The following is a 26,618-nucleotide window of genomic DNA, read 5'->3' on the forward strand; positions in this document are numbered from 1 at the left end:
TTATGGGTTTGAGTTTTAGCTGTATCTCAGACACCATGACAGAGTAGACACAGGTCCAAATCAGAAAATGACTATCAGAGACATTTATATGACATTTAGCAGCTAGATGTCTTGTGACCTCTTGTACATTGTTCTCAGTCTTTCATTAAATGTCCAACTGACACGTTGTCTTGTGTCTCTGTTCATCCCAATGATGTCCCAGATTAATCTTTTCATCCAGTATCACAAATAAATATACAACCACAATGCTACACTCTCTCTCTAGACATAGTCAATTTGGCTAGGAACACTTGAGCAACATGTTCATTGTTCAGGGAGGATACACGAGAGCTTTGCTTGCCATTCAGTTGTCTACAAAGACAACCAAGAGATGGTAAAATTAGCAGTAGATACACTTTCCGATTCGCAGTCCCTGAGGCTGACCTTTATTGCCAACTTGATCACAACCAATTTCCAGCCCATTACTCCAATGTAAACTAACTATTGTAAAGTTGGAGCAGAAGGTCCTTTGAGAAGGGTTTCACTGCGATTGTTTGAAATATGACTGTTTTGTTTTTGCCTTTGGTAATTATTCTTTGTGTTTCAATCATGTCTCTTGACACAACAAAAAAGGGATGATCTGTCATTTGTTTGCAAGATAAAACTTTCCAGATGTGAAAAAAAGAATATAATTTCCTTGCAAACTATTGAAGAGCTGTTGAAACAACTGACCTGTTGAAAGTATTCTTGGTTTTTATCCTAATTGTAATGCATTATACATTGTGTATGGGTATAGGCTAAAGTTCATGTTGGTGGTCTGGGATTACTTGTGTGGATTTTGTCTAATAAAGCTCCTGTTTTTAATATTTCTATGCTGGCTTTAATGTGATTATGGTTTTGTCTTTATCTTTTATTGTAAATTCCATTCTCCCATTTGAATATACAGGTAAAAGTATGTAATATCACAACTTCAGTGGTATAAAATAACCATCAGTGTTTGAACATGGGACTATATATTTGACATGTAGAATGTGATTTGTAGGATGTGGGTTGTATGGGGGCATGGTGGGCGAGCTGTCTAAGGCATCGAGCAAGTGATCCAACTAGCTTGAGGTTTTAGGATTGGGCCCAACCATGAACGTGGGTAAAAACCTTGGATTCAACTTTATGCGCAGACTCTTTCAGTTTTGGCACAACACCTAGTTTACAGCACAGTTATTGTTTGTCATGTTGTTTTACAGCATGTGGGTTGAGTGATATTGTTTGTTGGTTTTAAGATGTGGGAGGTAGGTTTCAGGATTTGTTTTGTAGAATGTGTGTGACAGAATATCTGTTGGAGGATATTGTTTGTTGATTGCAGGATTGTAGAATAGTTACTGCAGATTTTACTGGGTGGAGCTTGCAGGAGAATATGGGCTGAGGATCATTTCAGTAGGATGTGTGCAAATGTACAATCCTAACAAGTGCATATAATTCTTGGCCAGGTTTGAAAACAGATATCTTCTCATGTTTCCCTGCAACTCAAGGTTCAAGGATGAACATTGCCCAGTAACATGAAGCACATTCTAAAATGCATATCCTCTGTTGTACTTCTGATATTATACTCTTCTTCATATCAGATAATGAATGGTCATTTATTTCAGGACTTCATGGCAACGTATTCAGGGGAAGTGTTGGTGGATGAGAATAAGATCACTGAGACCTTGACAACAGTACGTCAGGAGCTCGAGGTCATGCTGAAGGCCAAGGAGAAGGGTGTGAAGGTAGGTTTGTCAGTAGTACGTATCTGCACGTCAGTCAAGAGCTAGAGATTACTTATTTCTGTTCAAAATGTCATTCAGTATTGCTTGTAGTCAAACTTACCATTTTTTACATCACCCACAGTCCAGTTATTGAAATGGCACCTTAAAATGAACTTTGATCGACGCATAATGTTTTTTATTATCCTATATATCACATTTTGACTTGTTGAAAGGCATATTTGTTGACTATGATATTGACCCCAAAATAATGTTGTAAGAAGATATATTCTGCAGATATTAAAAGCTTCCGCTTTCACATCACTATGCCTTAGTTTTGAAAAGGTTTTGTCTGGTTATTCTCAATACATAATGGACATGGATATGTCTACAATCAATCCTCAAGAGTTATCATTGCCTCTACCCAAAACCCAAAATATTTTGGAAACCAGTAGGACTTGGTGGATGAGCAACACTGGCATGGCATTAAGGACACAGAAGACACTGACTAACCATGGAGAGCAAGGGACAACCTATGATCAGTCCAAGATGTTCAATAATCTTTTCTTACACTAGACACAATGTTACAACCACTCCAAATAAGTACAAGTCATGGTGTTATATATGGCCATACACTGCTTTGGTATATACTGTGACATTTGTTGTTGTGACAAAGTTCTCAAACATGTCTGTAGGATTAGGAGTCATGGTTTTCCGAGTTGAGGCAGGTTGAATATTTTTGGTGTGCCAGAAACCAGGAATCACGGGTTTGAATCTCTGACTCACCATGTGGTTGGGTTAGTCAGCTCCAAGTCAAACTTTATTCAAAGTAGTAAATTCAAGTTCAGTGCATAACTTTGGGCTTTCTTTTCATATCAGGTGAGTTTCATTTTATGCTGCTTTCAGCAATATTCCAGAAGTATCACAGGCGATGACACCAGAAATGTGCTTTGCACATTGTACCTATCAAACCCATGTGTTATAAGTGAACACTTTAACCACTAGGCTACCCCACTGCCAAGCAAGCTGACATCGTGTGGTATTACCCTCTTCAAAGTAGTGCAAAACAAGATTGACCCTCTCACTGTGTCCAGAATCCAAGGATGTCTATTGCAGATGCTGAACATGTTGTCAAGTCACTTGTCTGTGCACTACTGCCACATGTTTACCCTCCATGGTCTTGTGTATATAGTGTAGTTCTGCAGTGCAGAAGTTATGTGGGTTGATCCTGGGACATCATCATAACATGGCACTTGTTGTTTCTCTGATTGGAACTTGGTATCAAGAAGATAAAATCGGTCAGTTCAGAGTCATTGTACTGTATATGAGCGAACCTGACCCCCCCCCCCCCCCCGATCCTGTTAGTCACCTTTTACGGCAAGCATAGTTGCCTTCTGTAGCAAGCATGGGTTGATGTAAGCCTATCCTACCCTCGGCTTTCACGGGTCTCTGCATAACAGAAGTTATGTGGGTTGATTCTGGGTCATTACACCAAAAGACATCAAAAGATGGCACTTGAGTCAGCTCCCAGTCATTATACTGTATATGAATGGGGTATCCATGTTAAACAAACTTAGTTTGTTTTCGGGGTAATACCACAGTCACCAATATTTCTCCTATATGACAGTGAATTCTTATTATTCAAGTCCAGAACAGATGATCCAGTGATTGACATCATGAGCATATCAATCTATGCAACTGGAATACGATCATGTATCAACCAAAGGTATGTGACTTACAACCCAGTCTTGTTCTTTGGTTGCTGGATTCGAAGATCATTAATACCCAGGTCCTCCTGGGTTATGAAATATAAGAGGAGAGCAATAATCTTTGATGTGACAATAAAACTCTTGCAACCCACTTAGTTTAAAATATCTTCGACAGTGCTGCATGGTAGGTGTATATGGGAAGTATCATTTCATGCAGGAATGGTGTGATCAATATGTATCTATATCTCTGCCTGTAGAGAGGCGAGAGCAGGTGACCCAGCATAAAGTCAAACACATTAACATGGCACCTGAAACCATGTGTTCAAGGACATAAGTGTTTTGCAAAAGTCAGCCATATCTGAAATTTACTTAGTGCTGGTTGAACAACAAATCTATTTTCGTCTTCACTGTCTTAACTGCATTATTGGTTTTAAAAGTGCATATCTACATATATTGAAACTATATTTGCCAAAAGCAAGGATTTGTGTGGACTTTGTTCAAAGAAATGCTGAAAAAAGATAATTCTGTTAATGTTGAAATCTCTTGCTGGAGGTAGTTTGTCTGATAGTAGCATATGACGATGTAAGATATCTTGTTAAATTCCCCATGTGCTACCACACATACTTTGTGAAGATTATCCTGAAGTCTAAAGAATCTATTTTGGCATCTGAACATTATCTACTGATGAGAATTCATCTATGAATGCAACACACTGAAAACCAACTTTGAAGGGTAAAGAGATTGTGTAGGTGTAGGTGCTATGTTCTTACATCCATTCCAACTTATGAAAAACATGTTTACAGCAACTAAATGGCCATCTGGAGTTACTGATTTTAGCTTTATGGCAGAATAGTATGCGTGCGTTAAATACCATTGACTATAGGTATTTACTTTCAGCCTGTAACCCTTCACGTCATTGATCCAGACAATTGATTTTGCTTTCTGTTTCGGATAACGATTTGGCTTATACTACATTTAACAAAAAAAAGCTCATCGAATTATTTGTTTTTGTATTTTGAACAAATGGCTTGATTTTCATGAGATGGTATTCATGCATGGATATCAAGTTTACTGTTTCTCCATTACACACACTCACGGTCACTCACTCATCCGGTATATCACTCATCTGGTGTATGGTCAGCCACTCATCTGGTATATGGTCACTCACTCATCTGGTATATCACTCATCTGGTATATGGTCACTCACTCATCTGGTATATGGTCACTCACTCATCTGGTGTATGGTCACTCACTCATCTGGTGTATGGTCACCAACTCATCTGGTGTATGGTCTCACTCATCTGGTGTATGGTCTCACTCATCTGGTGTATGGTCACTCACTCATCTGGTGTATGGTCTCACTCATCTGGTATATGGTCACTCACTCATCTGGTGTATGGTCTCACTCATCTGGTGTATGGTCTCACTCATCTGGTGTATGGTCACCAACTCATCTGGTATATGGTCACTCACTCATCTGGTGTATGGTCACCCACTCATCTGGTATATGGTCACTCACTCATCTGGTATATGGTCACTCACTCATCTGGTGTATGGTCACCAACTCATCTGGTGTATGGTCACTCACTCATCTGGTGTATGGTCTCACTCATCTGGTAAATGGTCACTCACTCATCTGGTGTATGGTCACCAACTCATCTGGTGTATGGTCACTCACTCATCTGGTGTATGGTCACTCACTCATCTGGTGTATGGTCACCAACTCATCTGGTGTATGGTCTCACTCATCTGGTGTATGGTCTCACTCATCTGGTGTATGGTCACTCACTCATCTGGTGTATGGTCACCAACTCATCTGGTGTATGGTCACTCACTCATCTGGTGTATGGTCTCACTCATCTGGTAAATGGTCACTCACTCATCTGGTGTATGGTCACTCACTCATCTGGTGTATGGTCACCAACTCATCTGGTGTATGGTCTCACTCATCTGGTGTATGGTCTCACTCATCTGGTGTATGGTCACTCACTCATCTGGTATATGGTCACTCACTCATCTGGTGTATGGTCACTCACTCATCTGGTGTATGGTCTCACTCATCTGGTGTATGGTCTCACTCATCTGGTATATGGTCACTCACTCATCTGGTGTATGGTCACCAACTCATCTGGTGTATGGTCACTCACTCATCTGGTGTATGGTCTCACTCATCTGGTGTATGGTCACCAACTCATCTGGTGTATGGTCTCACTCATCTGGTGTATGGTCTCACTCATCTGGTGTATGGTCACTCACTCATCTGGTGTATGGTCACCAACTCATCTGGTGTATGGTCACTCACTCATCTGGTGTATGGTCTCACTCATCTGGTAAATGGTCACTCACTCATCTGGTGTATGGTCACTCACTCATCTGGTGTATGGTCACCAACTCATCTGGTGTATGGTCTCACTCATCTGGTGTATGGTCTCACTCATCTGGTGTATGGTCACTCACTCATCTGGTGTATGGTCACCAACTCATCTGGTGTATGGTCACTCACTCATCTGGTGTATGGTCTCACTCATCTGGTAAATGGTCACTCACTCATCTGGTGTATGGTCACTCACTCATCTGGTGTATGGTCTCACTCATCTGGTAAATGGTCACTCACTCATCTGGTGTATGGTCACCAACTCATCTGGTATATGGTGACTCACTCATCTGGTGTATGGTCACTCACTCATCTGGTGTATGGTCACTCACTCATCTGGTATATCACTCATCTGGTATATGGTCACTCACTCATCTGGTGTATGGTCACTCACTCATCTGGTGTATGGTCACTCACTCATCTGGTGTATGGTCACTCACTCATCTGGTATATGGTCACTCACTCATCTGGTATATCACTCATCTGGTATATGGTCACTCACTCATCTGGTGTATGGTCACTCACTCATCTGGTGTATGGTCACTCACTCATCTGGTGTATGGTCACTCACTCATCTGGTATATGGTCACTCACTCATCTGGTATATCACTCATCTGGTATATGGTCACTCACTCATCTGGTGTATGGTCACTCACTCATCTGGTGTATGGTCACTCACTCATCTGGTGTATGGTCACTCACTCATCTGGTGTATGGTCACTCACTCATCTGGTATATCACTCATCTGGTGTATGGTCTCACTCATCTGGTATATGGTCACTCACTCATCTGGTATATCACTCATCTGGTGTATGGTCTCACTCATCTGGTATATGGTCTCACTCATCTGGTATATGGTCACTCACTCATCTGGTGTATGGTCACCAACTCATCTGGTATATGGTGACTCACTCATCTGGTGTATGGTCACTCACTCATCTGGTATATGGTCACTCACTCATCTGGTATATCACTCATCTGGTATATGGTCACTCACTCATCTGATATATGGTCACTCACTCATCTGGTGTATGGTCACTCACTCATCTGGTGTATGGTCTCACTCATCTGGTGTATGGTCACCAACTCATCTGGTGTATGGTCAATCACTCATCTGGTATATCACTCATCTGTTGTATGGTCTCACTCATCTGGTATATGGTCACTCACTCATCTGGTATATCACTCATCTGGTGTATGGTCTCACTCATCTGGTATATGCTCTCACTCATCTGGTATATGGTCACTCACTCATCTGGTATATGGTCACTCACTCATCTGGTATATGGTCACTCACTCATCTGGTGTATGGTCACCCACTCATCTGGTGTATGGTCACTCACTCATCTGGTGTATGGTCACTCACTCATCTGGTGTATGGTCACTCACTCATCTGGTATATCACTCATCTGGTGTATGGTCACTCACTCATCTGGTGTATGGTCACCAACTCATCTGGTATATGGTCACTCACTCATCTGGTGTATGGTCTCACTCATCTGGTGTATGGTCACTCACTCATCTGGTATATCACTCATCTGGTGTATGGTGACTCACTCATCTGGTATATGGTCACCAACTCATCTGGTGTATGGTCACCCACTCATCTGGTGTATGGTCTCACTCATCTGGTGTATGGTCTCACTCATCTGGTGTATGGTCACTCACTCATCTGGTATATCACTCATCTGGTGTATGGTCTCACTCATCTGGTGTATGGTCACCAACTCATCTGGTGTATGGTCACTCACTCATCTGGTATATCACTCATCTGGTGTATGGTGACTCACTCATCTGGTGTATGGTGACTCACTCATCTGGTATATGGTCACTCACTCATCTGGTGTATGGTCTCTCACTCATCTGGTAAATGGTCACTCACTCATCTGGTATGTGGTCACTCTCACTCATCACACACCCTCACTGTCTGACTCACTGTCTGACTCACTGTCTGACTGACTGTCTGACTGACTGACTCACTCACTCTAATGAGTCATGTAACAGCTATTTGTGATGTTGCATATTGTGTCAAACTCTACTCAAAACACAGCTATCATCATCAGTGGATGATGACTCAGGAAAGTAATTGTTTAGTTAATGAACAATATCAAGCAAGTAATATTTTCAGCCTGCAAGTAAAAATTCCCCTTTCAAATATTAACCCATTTTTTCAAAGGTTCCCCAAAATAAAGGTTCTTTTACAGCTATCATTACACATCATGCCATCATGTATAAAATACAGTGTTCTCCGAACAACTAATTATACATCCTTGTGTCTGACAAGACCTCCAACCAGGTCTGGGAATATGTAGTATTATGTGCACAGTGTCTGTGTGAATGTTTATGATGAACGTAAGGATTCCTGCTGGCTGTCGTGACAAGAAATGCTCTTTCCAAGAAACAGTTTATCCTCTTTTTGACACACGTGGGCGGTAATTGAGAGGTTTCAATGTTTGTGTTGTAGATTACCCCAATTTTTGGTCATCTTCATGAAGAGAAATGTACATTGTCACAGCGATTCTTATTCTAACCTGCTGGTAGTAATGTGTCTACAGAACACATTTGTAAATGTCTTTATGAGACAAGAGGTCAAAATTTCCATCCACAAACACATTACTTCCAAGACACCTGTCCTTATTTAATTCACTGTCTCTTGGAGAGAAGAAACATGAGGTTATGTTGTTATCTATCAATCAGTGTGTCAGTCTCTCTGTAATTACGTATCTTGAGCATTATGATTACTCTTCCATATTTGTGCACATACCAATGTTGTCAACTGGGGCCTGTTGAAAATTCAGGATCTTTGGTTTTAGATGTTTTCTATTAATTTTTATTGAATCGTGGTTGATCATTGATTTGTTTGTTTATGAAAAAATGAAACTCTGTAATGCTTAACCACTTAAGCTAAATGACAAATAAGCTTTTATTGATTATTTGTTAATTATGCAAAATGCACGAAAGTTGTGTCTTTAAGTTACGGGACTAGAATTTGGGAAAAAAATTGTAATTCACACTCTAAATATACATTCCTCTTTATTTCTGTTATCGTGAATAGGTAAACATATCTACACATTCCTTTAGCATAGTTAAATGTCATGTCACTTGCTTGTGCTGCAATAAATTTGCCCATCTTGTGAATAGTTTTGAAGTTAGTAGCTGTTTTTTATCAAGTAACTCATAGGTCTAAGGCATCACGATTTCATAAGCACAGTTACATCCCTTTAAAGTACCAGGATATGCTAGTCATGGGTTTGCAGCTAAGATTTGGTTCAGGTGAAATATGGGTCTAAGGCATCACATTTTCATAAGCACAGTTACATCCCTTTGATGATGTAGGATAGGCTAATCATGCAATTGCAGCTCATTTTCTATGAGTGCCAAATCCATCATCAACTATAAGGGGTGTTTTATCGCATTCTGCTACAAAGCTGTGGTATAATGGAACTCATGTTAAAAATACATGTGGCACACGGAAAGCAGAACATTGACCTCCCTTCATCAAAAATGTATGAAAGTTCTAGATACTGTAATCTTCATTCATCACAATCCCATTTGCATCAGTTTATGAATATCTTTACTTTAGCTAGTTCATGTCATAACATCTTAATCATTTTCACATAGAGAACAGAAATTCAAAATACAAGTGCTTTTTAATGCATCATGATCCTTAACTAGGCCTTGGATGAGAAATCTGAGTACACAGGACTAAGTTGATCAGTGCTGAGTCACGTGATATATTGGTCAATGAGAGGGGCATTAATGCTCAGTGGTTGTCCTGCAGAAAGATAGTTTCCTTGTATTTTTCTCACTATACACATATATCTTTTGACTTTAATATGTTTGACCAAATATTAAGCCTCAGTCCACTTAAGTGTAGTGATGATAAGATCATTCTATGTATGTATCTAATAACTTTTGTCCAGGGCTGTGTAGCTACCATTCCCTATTATACATTCTATCCTATGGTAGGAAGCTGTGGAGGGTTAGGCAGGCACCCCAGGTTTCTAACTTGAAAATTCTTCCTGAACCTAATTACAACTGTAAGATTATGTTTCAAATGAAGGTGATCTCAGTTAATTACTGTTTGAGCTACAGAACCCAAATGGATTATTTTTCAATTTCTATCTGAGGATCACAGAGAAAGGCCAAACTGGAGAATCAGAATAACTTTTTCAAAGGGTGTGCTAGTTTGATGTTTAATGTCAGCAATATTAAGGCTGCATGATGGCATCCTGTCTAGATCGGACAATCCAGTGATCAACATCATGGGCATCCATCTTTGCAATTGGGCTGATGCCATGTGAACCAAGTCAGCAAGCATGACCAATTGATCCCGTTACTTACCTCTTACAACAAGCATGGGTCACTGAAGGGAAATTCTAGCCTGCATCTTCATGGATATTTTCAGAATTTCCTCAAAGCACTGCATGATTATCAATGCCTTCAATGTCCATCAATTACAATGCTTTCATTGAAACTTTTGTAACTTTTTTTTCCTTGTGTACAAATGGTATCCAGTCTGCCCATGTCAGCTGATTCATGACAGACACATTAACAGTCATATAGAGTATAATAACCACCATAATGTCTGGTTGCCGGGATACCCATGTGTCCGGTCCCGATTCTGCAATATGTTATCATGAAACAATGGCATAATGCTTCCTGCTTTAGACTCTGACATTCTCCGATTGCCTGATTTGGATGTTGTTTGACTTCCTGCTGGTTTGAAATAGAGATTATGTCTGCCACCCCTGACAGGACTTGTCAAAGAGGGAAGCAGAATTTGACCCATTGCTTTGTTTTCAAGCAATAACTTCTTGGATAATTGGGAAAATGATTCTTAGTGAGCATAGTTTGTGGGGATGATCTTACTGTTGTTTTTGTGTCCATCCAATTTCCTTTCAGCATACTATGGCTATAAATGTATATTTTATTTTTCTGTCAATTGAACTTGCACATTAGAAATATAATTTGTTGTTGGTGATCACAGGAATCATTAATCAATGGTCAATGATTTCTCAGTAGAAATGCCTTATGCCCATGGACATTGAATGTCAATTTATGAAAAAATAAACAAACAAAAATAGCAATGATACTGTAGAAAGGAACTGCATAAAACCTAACTGCCACTAATATAATCTGATTAAGACAATTAGCGTGAGAATCATTAGAATTTAATATTCACAAATTTATACCAAAACCTTGCTTGTTTTTTTCCTATTTAATGAAAGTGTAATAGACAAAGGGGAAGCCAGGCATGACAATAGTCAAATGAAATATTTCATTTGATAATAATCTAGTTCTGATAGTTGCATCTCATGACAAGCTTGGGCCGTGGAAGATCAATTCTATTACCAGGATCTTCACAATATTTTGTTACATGCTGATTGGTGACCTTAGTGTTAAATTCCTAATAGACGCTTAATGACGTATTAGAATCAGATAAACACCCCACTGAGATATCAAATGCTACCTTTCCTTTGATGTTGGTCTCGATGTGATGATATTTAAACAAATCTGTCTGTCATTGGTTCTGGTAAATAGAGCATTTATATGTGCACTGGTTATTGAAATACACAACCTAGTTCCAGAAACAGGATATCCGGACAAACAGCAAATTTTGTTTAATGATTGCTTATTTTTTCATTTGAGCTGTCAGCAGTCTTTTGATAAATACCTGAGGACAAACACGTTTCCACTGTATTATAAACTAAATGTGTAAGGTACATTCTTATTCCACTGAAACATTTTTATCAGTATGACAGACACTGATATTGTCATGTCTGGTTATCAATCAAAGGACAATATTTGGACATATAAAGCATTAAATTATATGTCTCAGGATAAATCTCTTTTCAAAGGTTCCACGGGACAATTTGGGAGTAAAATGATGGCTGAAAATATTTGCTAACTCTCAATGTTCATGAATCCTAATCGAGCAGCTGTTGATCCGCCGCTGTGTTCCATGAAACCAAAGACAGTGACATCATTTCGGGACACAGTCTCCTTTGAGGGGTGTTTCTTGACTGTCTGGGGTTAATGTGTCTACAAATATTCCACTACCTCAAGGGCATTGTGGTGAAAATACATCAGTTTGCTCAATAGACTGTGGATTGAAAAATAATAGTGGCTGATCGACACAGAAGTCGTTTTTCATAAGGCTTTGAGACCACTGTCACATACATGCTCTGATCTAAGAGAGCCAAGATGGGCAATGTTTATTGACCAAATAAAGAAATCCAAGAGGGATCTTTAGATTTTTTAAAGAATGTTTGGTCAATAATCACTTGAAGGATTCACTAGATGGGCTTGGGCTGAGTGGTTGTTAATTTGGGAGAGACGACCTGGAAAAGATGCATTTTGTGATCGTAAGCAGTTTTAAAATTTGAACATGGAATTGTTTGGGCTATTTATGGGATATTATGGACAGTCTTGTGCATTCTTAGATGTACTGAGGTTTTGATGAGGTGACTAAATTTTATTCTGAGTCATCAAAACATTTTTCATGGATTTTTCATGTTGAATGTAATGTTTCTTCTTGATGAAGTTAATTTTTCATGACTGAATCAATTTCATCAATGATGGTTGGAAATGTTTCTTGAAATGTTACTTGGGCCTTTGGATGATTCCCAGGGAGTTGAGATTGAAAAGTACAATGTGCCCTCAGAGATTGATATCGAATGATTGAGGGAAAAATAAAGTGCCTCTGGATTTTGTATATATTTAGCTGGAATGCTGAGGGCTTATGTGCAGTGATATTGTTCAAAATGGATAGATTGGTTGGTTGTTGTTTAACGCCACCATCAGCAATATTCCAGCTACATGGCAGTGGTCTGTACATAATCAAGGATGGACCAGACAATCCAGTGATTAACATTATGAATATTGATCTACACAACTAGGATATGATGACACATGCCAACCAAGTCAGTGAGCATGACCACCCAAGATGTTAGAAGCCCTTTCTGACAAGCAGGAGTTACTGAAAATCCATTCTAGCACAGATCTTCACAGTTCTTCATCGATTGTGAGACAGGAGGGCAGGGCAAACTCACCTTTTCATGAATTACCTGTTTTTTCTTGTATAGAATAGTCACATGAAATTCCGGGTAAAAACCTTGTGAGTAATTCTAACATGGATCTTCATAGATAATTGGGTCTAGAAAAGGGCAAAGCTGGATAGAAGATCTGGGTATTTCTAACTTGGAGTGGAAATTACAATCATTGTCAGTATTGCCAAAGGTGAAGTAGAACTTGAATACCTCACTCACTCATATTGTCATGGCATCACCTGTTGTGGTAAAGACTTCTCACTCACTGTCCCACCCATTCATAGTATCCTCTGCTGTCACCAATACTGATAAGATGATTGAGGCATTACCAAGTATGGACCAAACAATCCAATGACTGATGTCATGAACATTCTTCAAGACAAATCATGTATGAGGATGTTCATTGACCAGTTTGTAAAGTCATTTTATGGCAAGTCTTGTTGATGAAGACTAATGTGGATTCTAACACATATTGTATGATTATGTAAGAGGTCATCATTTGGTTCACATAAAAATGTTTGTTTTGTAGAATTTAAGGGTAATTCATGCTAGGGATCCAAACATACATGAACGCATGTGGTGTGACTGTAAATTAGATATGGTAAGGTGAAATGAGGTTTAGTGTTTAATATCTACTTCAAACCAATCAGTCTTTGTCTTATCAACTTCCACTTTTACATATGGATTGTGAAACCCAAGTTTAATTTTGAAACCAGAATTGTAAAATCAACTGCTTCTTGTTCCTCTAATCTTGAATTTTAATCATTTTAAACTAAAGATATCAGTTCACTTGAACAAAACCTACTGCTTACGATATCATGTTTCCTTGCTACCCATTGACTCCTGGTTGTGACCTCTGAAGCATGTGATAGGTCGTACGTCTGTCATACACTGACTCAGGTAGTGATGAAAAATTCTGCCATACTGATAGTGCTAAAGTGGTGTAAAAACTCACTCACTCACTCACTCACTCACCCACCCACCCACCCACCCACCCACCCACTCACTCACTCACTCACTCACTCACTCACTCACTCACTCACTCACTCACTCAGGTTTCTGTTGCATCGAGACAGTCCAGCAGTTGGCTCTAACACCCATTTGTTTTGGTTGAAAACTGCAAGTATGTGATTCCCTTGTTTGAGGTTTATAAATTTTAAATCCAAATCTCAGAGGGATGTTTTTACCATGCAACATCTCAACTGAGGAGGCGTACTTTATCCTACATGCAGCACTAGTAATATAAAGACTTGCCACTCCATTTTCAAAAAGCATTACCTGACAATTCATTTTAGTGTATTGCTTCAGCTGAATTTTCATATCACAGTGCACTTAAATTCTGACATGGGATAAGATCTGGGATGGTACCAGGTTCAAAACTACATTGAATGATGATCTGGAAACTTTTGCAACAATCCATTTTCTGCACAAAATTTATGTATTCTCTTTGACTGAAAACATGTTTGGAAGAAAACAGTTTTCTGTTTTTCAGAATTACCAGAGGTCCAATGGGAAATCCAATGTTTTGTCCACATAAGATGCCTTGTTTTAGAATGATGTGCTCGTAGCTGGTCTAATTAAATTACCACATTGGCAGGCCTACAGACCCTGGGGATTTTCAACTCAATTATTGAGGAAAGGGATGGTCTTGTGTTTCTGATGGAATGAATATAGGTCTGTGTTTTCTGTTTCTATTCTTTCTGATGTGTGGTTGTGAGGTGGTGGGAGTTGTCTTTAAAGTGCCACCGTCTTATGTATGGATGTCAAAAATTATATCATGTTTCAATTTTGGAAAACTACATTTAGAAAAATGATGTTGAGCGTAGAATTTTGTTTATGAAGAATTTGTATGTACTGTGATCTATATTCTCCATCTAATGTGTGATGTTTAAGAATTTGTTTCAGTATGGTGGGTTTTGGTGAAATGGTTACAATGTGGGTAAGGGTGACTTGAATTAAGAACATTTGGTAGCATGCACTGCAGAGTAGACTTGAACCAGTATGAACTGCAGAATAGACTTGAACCAGTATGAAGTGCAGAGTAGGCTTGAACCAGTATGAACTGCAGAGTAGGCTTGTAACCAGTATGAACTGTAGAGTAGGCTTGTAACCAGTATGAACTGCAGAGTGGGCTTGTAACCAGTATGAACTGCAGAGTCGACTTGTAACCAGTATGAACTGCAGAGTAGGCTTGTAACCAGTATGAGCTGCAGAATAGGCTTGTAACTAGTATGAACTGCAGAGTAGGCTTGTAACCAGTATGAACTGCAGAGTAGACTTGTAACCAGTAAGAACTGCAGAGTCGACTTGAACCAGTAAGAACTGCAGAATAGACTTGTAACCAGTATGAACTGCAGAGTAGGCTTGTAACCAGTATGAACTGTAGAGTAGGCTTGTAACCAGTATGAACTGTAGAGTGGGCTTGTAACCAGTATGAACTGCAGAGTGGGCTTGTAACCAGTTTGAACTGCAGAGTAGGCTTGTAACCAGTATGAACTGTAGAGTAGGCTTGTAACCAGTATGAACTGCAGAGTGGGCTTGTAACCAGTATGAACTGCAGAGTGGGCTTGTAACCAGTTTGAACTGCAGAGTAGGCTTGTAACCAGTATGAACTGCAGAGTAGGCTTGTAACCAGTATGAACTGCAGAGTCGACTTGAACCAGTATGAACTGCAGAGTAGGCTTGTAACCAGTATGAACTGTAGAGTAGGCTTGTAACCAGTATGAACTGCAGAGTAGGCTTGTAACCAGCATAAACTGAGAGGAAAAGCAGTGTCAATGTAGGGCTGAATATAACCTTCCATGGTTGCTGAGAGTTGATCTGTCTGAAAAGGAGTTGATCCACTTTGTTAACACCAGTTTTTGTCGTGATTTTTGTACAACTCACTAAACATGCATATACAGCTCTGATGTGTATAACTGTAACTTTACATAACTCATTTTTCATGTGATTAAGGTCTTGCAGACCACAGATGCTGGAACCAAGTCTCTTACAAATCCATGCATGCCAGTATTGTGATGTTTCTCTCAGTATACAGGAAACAAAAACTGTTGTTTTTGCCAGAAACTGATTGGCAAGAAGTTCTTATTTGTGGAACATGTCAATCAAAATGCATGAATAAGAGTATATAAATTAAAATACCACTTAAATGATTAAATACCGTGTGCTGTTCGTATTTTTTCAGCATTTAACGAAAAATACAATCCTAACTGTTCAAAAATATAATTGTAATTATTTTACTGGCCAAAAATCTAAACTTATTAAGTGTTTTAAATCTTTATTTTGTCCCCGTATACATTTCATAAATTGCCATAGGTAACATATTATTAGCATTTAAAAGGAATGGTGATTTTTAACTTTTTCTTATTTCCTTCCTGGCTCTACATTTTCTGAGGACGAAAATCCATTAAACAAGAAATAAAATTGGTCTGGCCTTAAATATGTTTTTTTGGGAAACTGATAAAATATGAAGAGAAGTAGTGGAACGCTGAGAAGAATGAAGAATTTTTCTAGGAAACAGATGAAAATGATAAAGAAGACATCAGAAAGACAAATTAGAAACAGAACTTTGATATCATTGATTATCTTGGATACCATGAACATTGCTGTGAGACCTAGTCCTTTCACATATAGAATGATAAGTTCCAGTAATGCCTATATGTGATTAGTAAGAACCCATTCTTATCTATGCTGCATGTGAGATGGTGTTAGTGGATAATATGTGAAAAATTAATGTCACTCCCAATCCTTAATCAACAAACAATGGTTTGGGACTGTATTCTAATGAAGGACTTAAGTCAGGGGTGCACTGGGTCAGGTAAATTCAATAAATGTTTGATGCCCAATGTCTTTGATAATGATCAGAGATCACGTCCTAAAGGCCTCCTGTCAGGAATTAATGATCTGTGCAGCTCGTGACCTTTTGATTTATCTTGATTAGATATTATTCTTTCATGAGAACAATCTGCATACATTTGCAAGTGTTTTGATTTTTTTTCTTTATTTTAATGTCTATTTTACTATTATTTTATTGAACCATTGGATACTGATCCTGGAATTTACTTTTTTTAATTAACCCAAAAAGTGCTTGAAAAAAAAGATTGTGATTCAGATACTTGAAAAGTGCTGCAAAATTTTGCTATTGATGAAAGTTGGAAAATTGCTTCAAAATTTTGTTAGAGAGGAAAGTTATATCAAGAGTTACAGTTTTGGTTCAAAATTGTATCTGGTTTTCATGCTTGCTTGTTACCATCTGATGCTTCACACAAATCTCCTCACAAAAGAAACATACAGCATTCTTCAAAACATACACATTAAAAAATGTGCTCTGTTGATTAATGTGAAAAAATCATCTGGAGCATATCTTTAAGTAAGGATAAACAGCCCCTGTGAAACTGATCTTGACTCCAAAACCTTCCAAACATTTTGGTATTTACGTAACTGTCAACAAAATGTAGGTCATACTGCAATTTAGTTGCCGACAAAACCTTTCATCACTTCTGATAGGTCACCTAACCCCTTTCATTGACTCATCTCTGAAACAAGAACCTTATTTGATCATGGAACATGCCATACCTACCTTGCATGTGGAAGATGCATAATACAGTGTCTGTTCTGAATGAAGATTGGAAGCTATTGCACAGATCGAGACACAATGACAATTAGTCACTTTAACTGCCTGTACTAGCTCTCGTAATGCTTCCGATTTAGATACCCATCAAATATTATGAGATGCACTAGAGTGTTGTTTTATGTTGTCATATTTCACAGTAATCGTTGAAATTTTTATAGATGAACACAATATTGTTATTTTTCACCATTGACATAGACACTAGAGTCAATCCTACTGAGATAGGAAACCATGTTGCCTGCTATGACTGCAATAAAATACAATTGTATTGAGATGAAGGGCCTATCTGATTTGAGTCTTCTGTACTAGGTTGAGCTATGTATCGGGTAACATAAATGTACAGTTCAAACCAAATTAATCATTTATTTGGAACAGTATAATGTACAGCCTGTTTGAACATATTTATTGATGCATCTGTTAATATTTGTCTTAATATTTGTCCTGCAGTACAAAGTTCAGTGTTGACAAGTCAGTTTGCCAAACTGAGGCATTATCAAGCAATATGTGGAGATATGCAGGCTTTGTTCTTTGAGATTTGGAATTCTGTCTGAAGACCGACATCTTGAAATGTTTGGAATGTAGGAGTAGCAGGCCCCTAGTTCTGGTTTCTGCAGAACAGTTATCCGTGTTTCATGGTTGGTTTGTTTTTGCAGAACTGTCATTCCTGTCTTATTGTTGGTTTGTTTCTGCAGAACTGACACCCATGTCTTATTGTTGGTCTGTTTCTGCAAATATATTGTTGGCCTATTTCTGGTCTACTTTTGGTCTGTTTCTGTAGAACTGACATCCATGTCTTATTGTTGATTTGTTTCTGTAGAACTGACATCCCTGTCTTGTTGTTGGTTTGTTTCTGCTGAGCTGACATCCATGTTTAATTGTTGGTTTGTTTCTGCAGAACTGACATCTGTGTCTTATTGTTTGACTGTTTCTGCAGAACTGTCATAGTGTTGTTTGTCCTTGTTTCAGAGACTGGTGGAAGCTGCAGAGGCTGCCAATCGGGAATATGGTGCCTACAAGAAACCAGAACAGCTTGACCTTGAGGTGTGTTACAAACAAGTGTCATTGCCTCATGGTGATCTGGCTCTGATTTCTCAAATCAGACTTATGTTGTTACTCAAACTTCAAACTGAATTTGAAACGGTTGAGTTTAACTCAGTCACATTTCTAAAACCAAAACAACAAAACAACTCATGCAAGCTATCTACTTAACTAAAATTGTATACTAGATATGAGTTAAATATACCGTTTCAGTTTAATCTGGGAAATGCATTTTTCTGCTTTTTCCCAAATTTGAGTAAAATCTGTAACTTTCTTCAAAACCGAACCTTAAGTTTGTGTCAAGAAAGTGCGGCCTGGACAATGGTGCCTAAAAGAAATCAGAACCTTGACTTGGAATTGAGTTACAGTACAATAGTATTGTATAATAAAATATGAAGAGCTGCTCTGTCTTTTCAAAGAAGGCAATAAAAAACAGTGCAGGGTCATTATGAAGGCATCCAAATATATGTCAAACATAAAGAAAGTGTAATTATTCCCAGTATGTTAGTACCCCATCCTGCATATATTCTAAATACTGCTGGAAGTTGATTCATCCAATACAGTTCTTGTCAGATCTCAGCATTATGCCAGGAATTGTTTGCTTGTACTGTGTATAAGTTCACACCCTCTCTGAGATTGGTTCTGTCAGGACTTGTCCCCTGAATTTAGTGTTCGATCAGTAGCAAGCAACATTATTATGAGACTCAACCTCATGGTTAACTTAGTTCTCTGAATTCAGTTTGAATATGAGTAAGTATTTATGACATGGGGCGTATCTTTTTGAAACTCTTTTAAGCAAGTGAGTTTGTTCAAAATTGCCTCTGTTCACCCGACAGAAAATGGGTACCCAGTGAAATAGGAAGTGAGAATATTAACCTTATAGTGCCTAAGAGGTAGCTTGGGTTATCTGGGATAATAATGATCAGATTGTGTGCTTTGAGCAGGATATCTAACCTGAAAAAGGTGTTAGAAATAATTTCACTATTATCAACATTATTAATGTTAATGTATGGCACTTACGACTATGGTAGCACCGAGAGAGCTTAGAAAATCTAGGCCGAGGTTTCTAGCTCTGTCATACATGCCCATAATTCACCTGTTTCACAAAAACATGATCAATCATCGTAATAGGCTCTAATGACAAGGATGAGCTTCTGGAGACCTATTCTTGCCCTAGCTTTTCGTGATAAGGATTAATGGCCACATTACAAGTAACATTTTGCTTTTCCAGGATATATCATACTTCAATGCCAAAAAGCTGGTGAGTGATGACAATGTGAGAGATTTGAGCAACGAGACCAAGGAGGTGATAAAACAAACCATCCACTACCTCAAAGTTGACAACACATTTGAAGACTTCAATTACAACAGCGTCAACCTCTCTGTCAGCACCATACATGTACCTACAAATATATATGATAAAAGTAAGTATGAACTGACCTGGTTTGTATGGAACACAGAGTGCCATGAGCAAGCTGGCTAAAGTGCCAGGCTAGTGATCCAGCAAGGTTGAGGTGTCGGTATCGAGCCCATCTGTGACTGGGTGTAAAAACCTTGGAGTCAACTTTGTGTGCAGACTCTTTCTGTGTTGTCACAACCCCTGGTGTGCAGTACATAACCCCTAGTGTACAATACACAACCCCTAGTGTGCAATACGCAGCCCATAGTGTACAGTACACAACCCCAAGTGTGCAGTACACAAACCCCTGCACTTAAAAGAACCAATGAATCTGTTGGTATATGACCTGATGGTGGCCCCATGAATATATGCAAACACCAAGTTATGGGTATAGCACTGTGTAGTTAGCATGGACTATGTGTCCCAGTCCACCCATCTGTGAATTGGGGACCTAGTTAGGACGAGAGAGAGCCACAATAAACTTGGTGCACCTAATGGCAGCAAGAGTTGCATACGCCCCATGGAGTTAAGATTGACAATACAATGTGACACTGAGATTGACATCCAATGATCGAGGGGCAAAATACCAGTGTTTTCAGCAAACACTAGTTGCATGGATATGTTTGCTGTATAAATGCCCTATGTCCTTTTATCTGTTGTGATGTTATAGTTGGTTGGTTTGTTGTTTTACTGACTCCGCAATAGTCCAGCTATATGTCAGTGGTCTGTAAATAACAGAGTCTGGACCAGGCAATCCAGTGATCAGTATCAATCTGTGTAGTTGGATACAATAACATATGTCAACCAAGTCAGTGGGCCTCAGCATTTGTTGTCTCTTAAGACAAGCATCGGTTTCTAGAGGCCAATGCTAACCCGAATTTTCACGGGTCTATGATGTTACAGTCTCAGACTGATGCATAAAGATTTTCATGTTCATTCTTTTCAGCTACCAAAATACTGAATGGTGTGAGTTGGAGCGAGAACATGACAAAACAGTTTACAGAAAACTTGAAAGATGACCCATCTCTCACCTGGCAGTACTTCTGTAGCTCGGATGGCTTCTTTAGGATATACCCAGGTAATATGTGGGATATACCCTGGTAACATGTGGGATATACCCAGGTAATATGTGGGATATACCCTGGTAACATATGGGATGTACTTGGGTAATATGTGGGATATATCCTGGTAACATGTGGGATATACCCAGGTAATATGTGGGATATACCCTGGTAACGTGGGATATACCCAGGTAATATGTGGGATATACCCTGATAATATGTGGGATGTACTCAGGTAATGTGTACCTATAACATCCGTTATAACACATTATCCATATAACACCCAGGCAATCTAAAGGACCTTTTTATTTAAGTAACTACTGTAGTGAAGGTGATTAAACGACATACACCAAGAGGGCATACTGATTTCATACATGTGAAATTAATTAGGCATGATGAAGATTATCAAAATAAGTACAATTTCATTTTTGTAAATGGAAATAACTGCCCTAGTGCAGTTAATCAAGTTATGCAAATGAACCACTTCCAAGGACAATGGACAGAACTTTCTCTAGTGGTTTAAACTAGGTCATATACAGGATACATAGGGTAATATATAGAATATGTCTAGGTAATATATGGGATATACTAAGGTAGTATATGGGATATACTCAGGTAGTATATGGGATATAATCAAGTTATACATGGGATATACTCTGATGATATACAAGATACAGCAGGGTAGTATATGGGATATACTCAGGCAATATACAGGATACAGCAGGTAATATGAGCAATATAATCATGTATTATAAATTATGTTTTAGGTAATATACAACATATGCCATGTAGTATATAGGATATATCCAGGGAAAATATGTGTGATATACACATGTAATATATGGGATATACCCAGGGAATATGAAGAATATACTAGGAAATATACAAGATACACATGCACCAGGCAAAATATGTGAGGTGTACTCAGGTAATCTAAAGGATATACAAGGCAATATTTAGAATATATTTGGTAATATACATAATACATGAGGAAATATGTAGGATATACCCAGGGAATATAAAATATATACCCTCAAACTTGTATAATCTCCCCCACATGGCAATGTCTTTGTTTTGCTGTTCTTTCCCTTCCATTTATAATGTATGACAGCAGATTGACAGTTTGACCTAATGGTCAAAACCACCGTTCTAACATTTCTTGATCATATGGCAATAATAATAAATGCATTTATAATGTGATAAACTCCAATCACTAGGTAGACGCAGTTAGTGCTAGCAATCTGACTCTCATCACTCTGGATAACCCTACCTGCCTGTGAGGTGCTAGGTTCTTAGTTGCATGACTGATCCCACGGGGTACCCACATAAAAATATATCAGCAAAGTGATATGGTGATTAGGTATGTTTTTTAGAAACTTCCAAGATGGATGACATTGTAAATGTTTAGGACAAGTCAAATTGATGAATATAATGCTTTTAAGAAAGTTTTAAACTTGTCAAATAAATATAATCATGATGCCTTTATTCTGTCATGACATTTTCCTTATTTCTGAAAATTGAAGTTATGCCACCCATAAAACAGAATTAACTGTTTTCAACATGATCAATATCTTAAGAAATAGCATGTATAAAGTTGAATGATATGGCAGTAAATAATATACATTGACATTTTCACACCTGATATTAATCTTGTGTTGAGGTTATTTAAGTGGCTAAAGATGTTTTGATAGAAAAAGATGAAAGATTATATGAGTATCTGATGTGAAGTGCAATAGTGCAGTGGTAAGGCATCGGCCTTTCACTTTGAAAGCCCACTTTCAATCCCTGGTGGAGGCACCTAGGTTTGGGTCCCAGGTGGGCACATTTGGGTAGTATCCTTTCACAAGATACCTAGATCCACATTGTCTCAGTTCACCTAGCTGTAATCTAAAAAACATTTTCTGGCAAGTTTACAATTTTGGACAATAAAAACATTTGAATTTTGATTTTAGAGCAGGAAAAATGAATTTTTGTTTCTGTTCTTATTCTTCCAAATATATGACACGTGGATCTGTAAAACAATCAATAAAATTGGTCTAGCCTCAGCTAAATATGTAATAACACCAAATGGTGAGTGGCTCACTATGGCATTATGACAGCTGGTATAATGAATAAACACACAAACTGAATCCCGAATGGGACTCAACCTCAAGTACAAAATATGTTTTTGTTGAGAAAGTGTAAACCCAAACATAACATAAGGCATCATCACTATTTTATAGTGAATCATACACACTTGCTTGTTATATCATCCTAATTTTATTCTGATTTTTGTGGAATTATCTAGGAATAAGGAAATGAGATGCAAAATGGTCGCCATGATTGTAAAATAAGAAAATATGTTTGTCGCGAAATGTTCCCCATGATTGTAAAATAAGAAAAATGCGTTTGTCGCGAAATGTTCCCCATGATTGTAAAATAAGTAAATTGTAATTCTTTTCAGGAATAATTTGGCCAAGGGACCCTGACAAAGTAGATATGTTTGACTGCAGAGTTAGAAACTGGTGAGTTTGGATTCTTACTTCAGCATCGTTACCTTACCTTGATGGGTGTGACACTTCTGGGTTGTTCAATAGTGTTTCAGATAATGTCATACTTAGAACGTTTCTGTTGGACTGTCATTTACTATGGGAAAGGGGAAGGTGGCATGAGAAATGTTACATCAGATGATGTAGGGGTGGTCGAGTAGATTCTTTCTGTGTTGTGACAACCACTAGTGTACAGTACACATTACTGTGCACTTAAAAGAACCCATGATCCTGTTGGTATATGACCAGATGGTGGCAACATGGTTAGGATGAGAAAGCCACAAAAAACTCAGTGGAAGAGGATATAGTCCTAAAGGACTGTTCATAATTCATGGTGAGGGGGTGTGGTGATGATGTCAAGGAGGGGTCACTCATTATATTCTGGGGAGGTAGGGGCATCATCAATTTTGTACACATGTTCTTGGGGGTGGGTGATTGATTTTGTACATAACAAGCAGAGGGGAGGGGGTGGTATCACATTAATTTTAAGGATGTCATTCACATTATAGATGCAACTCCATAAAATCATCATCAGCCCCCCACCCAGCCATAAGTTCTATATGGTCCCTCAGATGAATCTTTCATCTACAACCCCATTCCCACTACAGTGAAACAGTAAACGTCTCTAACACAGTATTGGTGCACCAGAGGAGACCAGTCCACCTGGAAGGGACTGAACTCTTTCAAATTCAGTAATGAACATGCCTATGCTTATAAATATATAATGAAAGGCTTTATAGCTGTCGTCAGACTCCCCATTGTTCTAGGTGCCCCTGGTTTTGTACCTCCTGATCTTTTGACATGGATCAGTAGAGTGCCAGGTTCTTCACTGGTAGCACAGCCTCCTGACACTCTAGGTAATGCAGAAGGCTGCAGTGGGAACTCTTCGTATTCTCTGGAAAGTTCTTAGTAGGTTCGACTAGGCAGCATTTCCTGGGAAAAGGACCCATTCGCTATCTGGGCTGTGTGTAGAGGGGGCAAGGACCCTTAGCTGATGATGATCAGCCTGACTGTGCCAGGATATGAACTTAAAGGTACTTTTTGTGAACCTAGATGCATCAGACTGAGTAATAGGTGAGTCAACTTCTGTATCTTTAGGTACATTCAGGCAGCTACTACTCCAAAGAACATTGCCATCTTAATGGATGCCAGCGGCAGCATGAAGGGCATGAGGATGGAGATCGCCAGGAAAACAGTGGACAAGATTCTGGACACCCTCAGCAATGATGACTACTTCAATATTCTACAGGTAGCTTCATGAAACAGCTTGGTTGGATGGAGATTACTGTTTGTTCTATCAATATTTGATTTTTTTTGGGGGGGACATAGTTTAGAAAACTTACCCTGAACTCTGCCATCCTCTGTTATTTGGCTATTGTGTATGTACTATTTTGCATGTACTGAAGTTGTGAAACAGCTGTGCAGCTAGTAGTACTGCATACACTGATCAATCATGTGATACCTGTGAAAGTTGCAACACCTGGCAACAAACAGTATTTATACTGTGATAACTGGAAGAGAAACACCATATTGATATCTTGGAGAAGTCTTTTGCATGGTCCCTTAACCAAGCTTCTGTTCTAGCCTTGAGATCATCACTGGCAAATGGTCTTCTACGCAAATGAGACTTCAAAATCTGAAACAGGTTCTAATCAGTAGGTGATGGATCAGAGCCCAAATTTTCAAAGCTTTTTTAACGAATTAACGAATTAGAGAGTCATAAATTAATGTTAATATATGGCACATATGACTATCTTAGTGCTAAGAGATCTTCGAAAATCTAGGCCCAGGACTGTACTCATTGACTGCTTGCATTCACAGGTGCCCTGGTGAAGACATGAAGTACAGCTCTGTACTCAGTTTTACAATTCTCCATGATATCAGTAGGGTGTCTCTCTCCCAGTTATCACTATACATCAATGTTGTTTGTTGTGAGGTGTTGAAACTTTCACAGGTGAATGTTTGACCTCGAAATCCCATCAGTTGGCTCTTAGGAAAAACATATGTTGCTGAAGACCAATTCTAACATTAGTGTTTCCTCCAGACCACAAAAAGGGCAGGGTGAAGTTTCTATAGAAAAGGGCACCCTAGTTTGAAAAGGGCACAGACCACAATAATAACCAAAAGAAAATAATCAGATTGAACCTCATGTATAATTAACCTACAGTCTCCTTTGCTTTTTTCTCATGAAGTTTTTCACCACAGCTTCCAAGTCAGAGTCATTGTGGCTGTCAGTGTTTAGGCTGATCATAAGATGCTTGTTACAGTTGCTGATTTTCAGTCTTTTCCTGTGCTCTGTTACAACTAGCAAGTACCGGGCAGGGAGAAGTAAAAAGGGGTAGGGCGCCAGAAAAAAGGGCAAGGCGCCAGAAGAAAAGGGCAGGGCGCAGCACCCGCCTAAAACGCTCTGGAGGAAACACTAAACATTTCCAGAATCTTACTTGGTACATAAACATGAAATGTACTTCAGATATTTGCGAGCTAAAGAAATATATACATAATCATGTCATCTGTGCAAGTCAGATCTTCAGAAAGTTATGGCTGCTATATTATCTGGTGTCATAATGACAGTCAGCTTAACAAAACATGTTGGTTCAAGGATTATGGGATGTTGTTTTGTTCCAGTTTTCTGACGAGGTGTCGTACGTAGACGAGTGTTTCAACCGCACCCTGATGCAGGCCAGTGTGGACAACAGGAGGAGAATGCAAGCAGAGTTGGAAAATGTCAACACAGAAAAAATGGCCAACTTTGAAAACGCACTTGTTGAAGCATTCACATTATTTGAAATGGTGAGTATAAGTCGTTGATTTTCAGTACACCTGACTCACAGTCAAGTGAACATTGTGAAGACCTGTTTGTCCACATTTTTTATTAACATCTAACTCCTACTAAAATATTACTGGACCAGTTAGTGATTGAGTGAATTTAGTTTTACGCCTAACTTGATCCAATTAGTTACCCCTTATGACAACCATGAGTTACTGAAGATCAATTCTACCTTAGATCTTCACGAGTCTACTGGACTAGTGAAGCTGAAATTTGATATATGTGTTGCCACTAAAGGTGGTGGCCCATTTAGCCGAAGTGCTATAAATCCATCTCTCGATA

The 26,618-nt window shown here is 38.7% G+C and overlaps 2 protein-coding genes across 2 annotated transcripts in view; both read left to right on the top strand.

The window, feature by feature from the left end:
* LOC137297297 (voltage-dependent calcium channel subunit alpha-2/delta-3-like) overlaps positions 1-20,004 on the top strand; it is a 222,546-nt gene extending 202,542 nt beyond the window's left edge. Inside the window, exons 3-5 of the mRNA XM_067829306.1 lie at positions 1,623-1,742; positions 18,450-18,524; positions 19,753-20,004. Coding sequence (XP_067685407.1) covers positions 1,623-1,742; positions 18,450-18,524; positions 19,753-20,004 — 447 coding nt within the window. The remainder of the gene's footprint in view (positions 1-1,622; positions 1,743-18,449; positions 18,525-19,752) is intronic.
* Positions 20,005-20,904: 900 nt separating this feature from the next.
* The window catches only part of LOC137297298 (voltage-dependent calcium channel subunit alpha-2/delta-3-like), a 40,077-nt gene continuing 34,363 nt past the window's right edge, over positions 20,905-26,618 (top strand). Inside the window, exons 1-4 of the mRNA XM_067829307.1 lie at positions 20,905-20,998; positions 23,425-23,485; positions 24,608-24,758; positions 26,135-26,299. Coding sequence (XP_067685408.1) covers positions 20,905-20,998; positions 23,425-23,485; positions 24,608-24,758; positions 26,135-26,299 — 471 coding nt within the window. The remainder of the gene's footprint in view (positions 20,999-23,424; positions 23,486-24,607; positions 24,759-26,134; positions 26,300-26,618) is intronic.

The sequence above is a fragment of the Haliotis asinina genome, chromosome 9, assembly GCF_037392515.1.
Source record: "Haliotis asinina isolate JCU_RB_2024 chromosome 9, JCU_Hal_asi_v2, whole genome shotgun sequence".
Lineage (NCBI taxonomy): Eukaryota > Metazoa > Mollusca > Gastropoda > Lepetellida > Haliotidae > Haliotis > Haliotis asinina.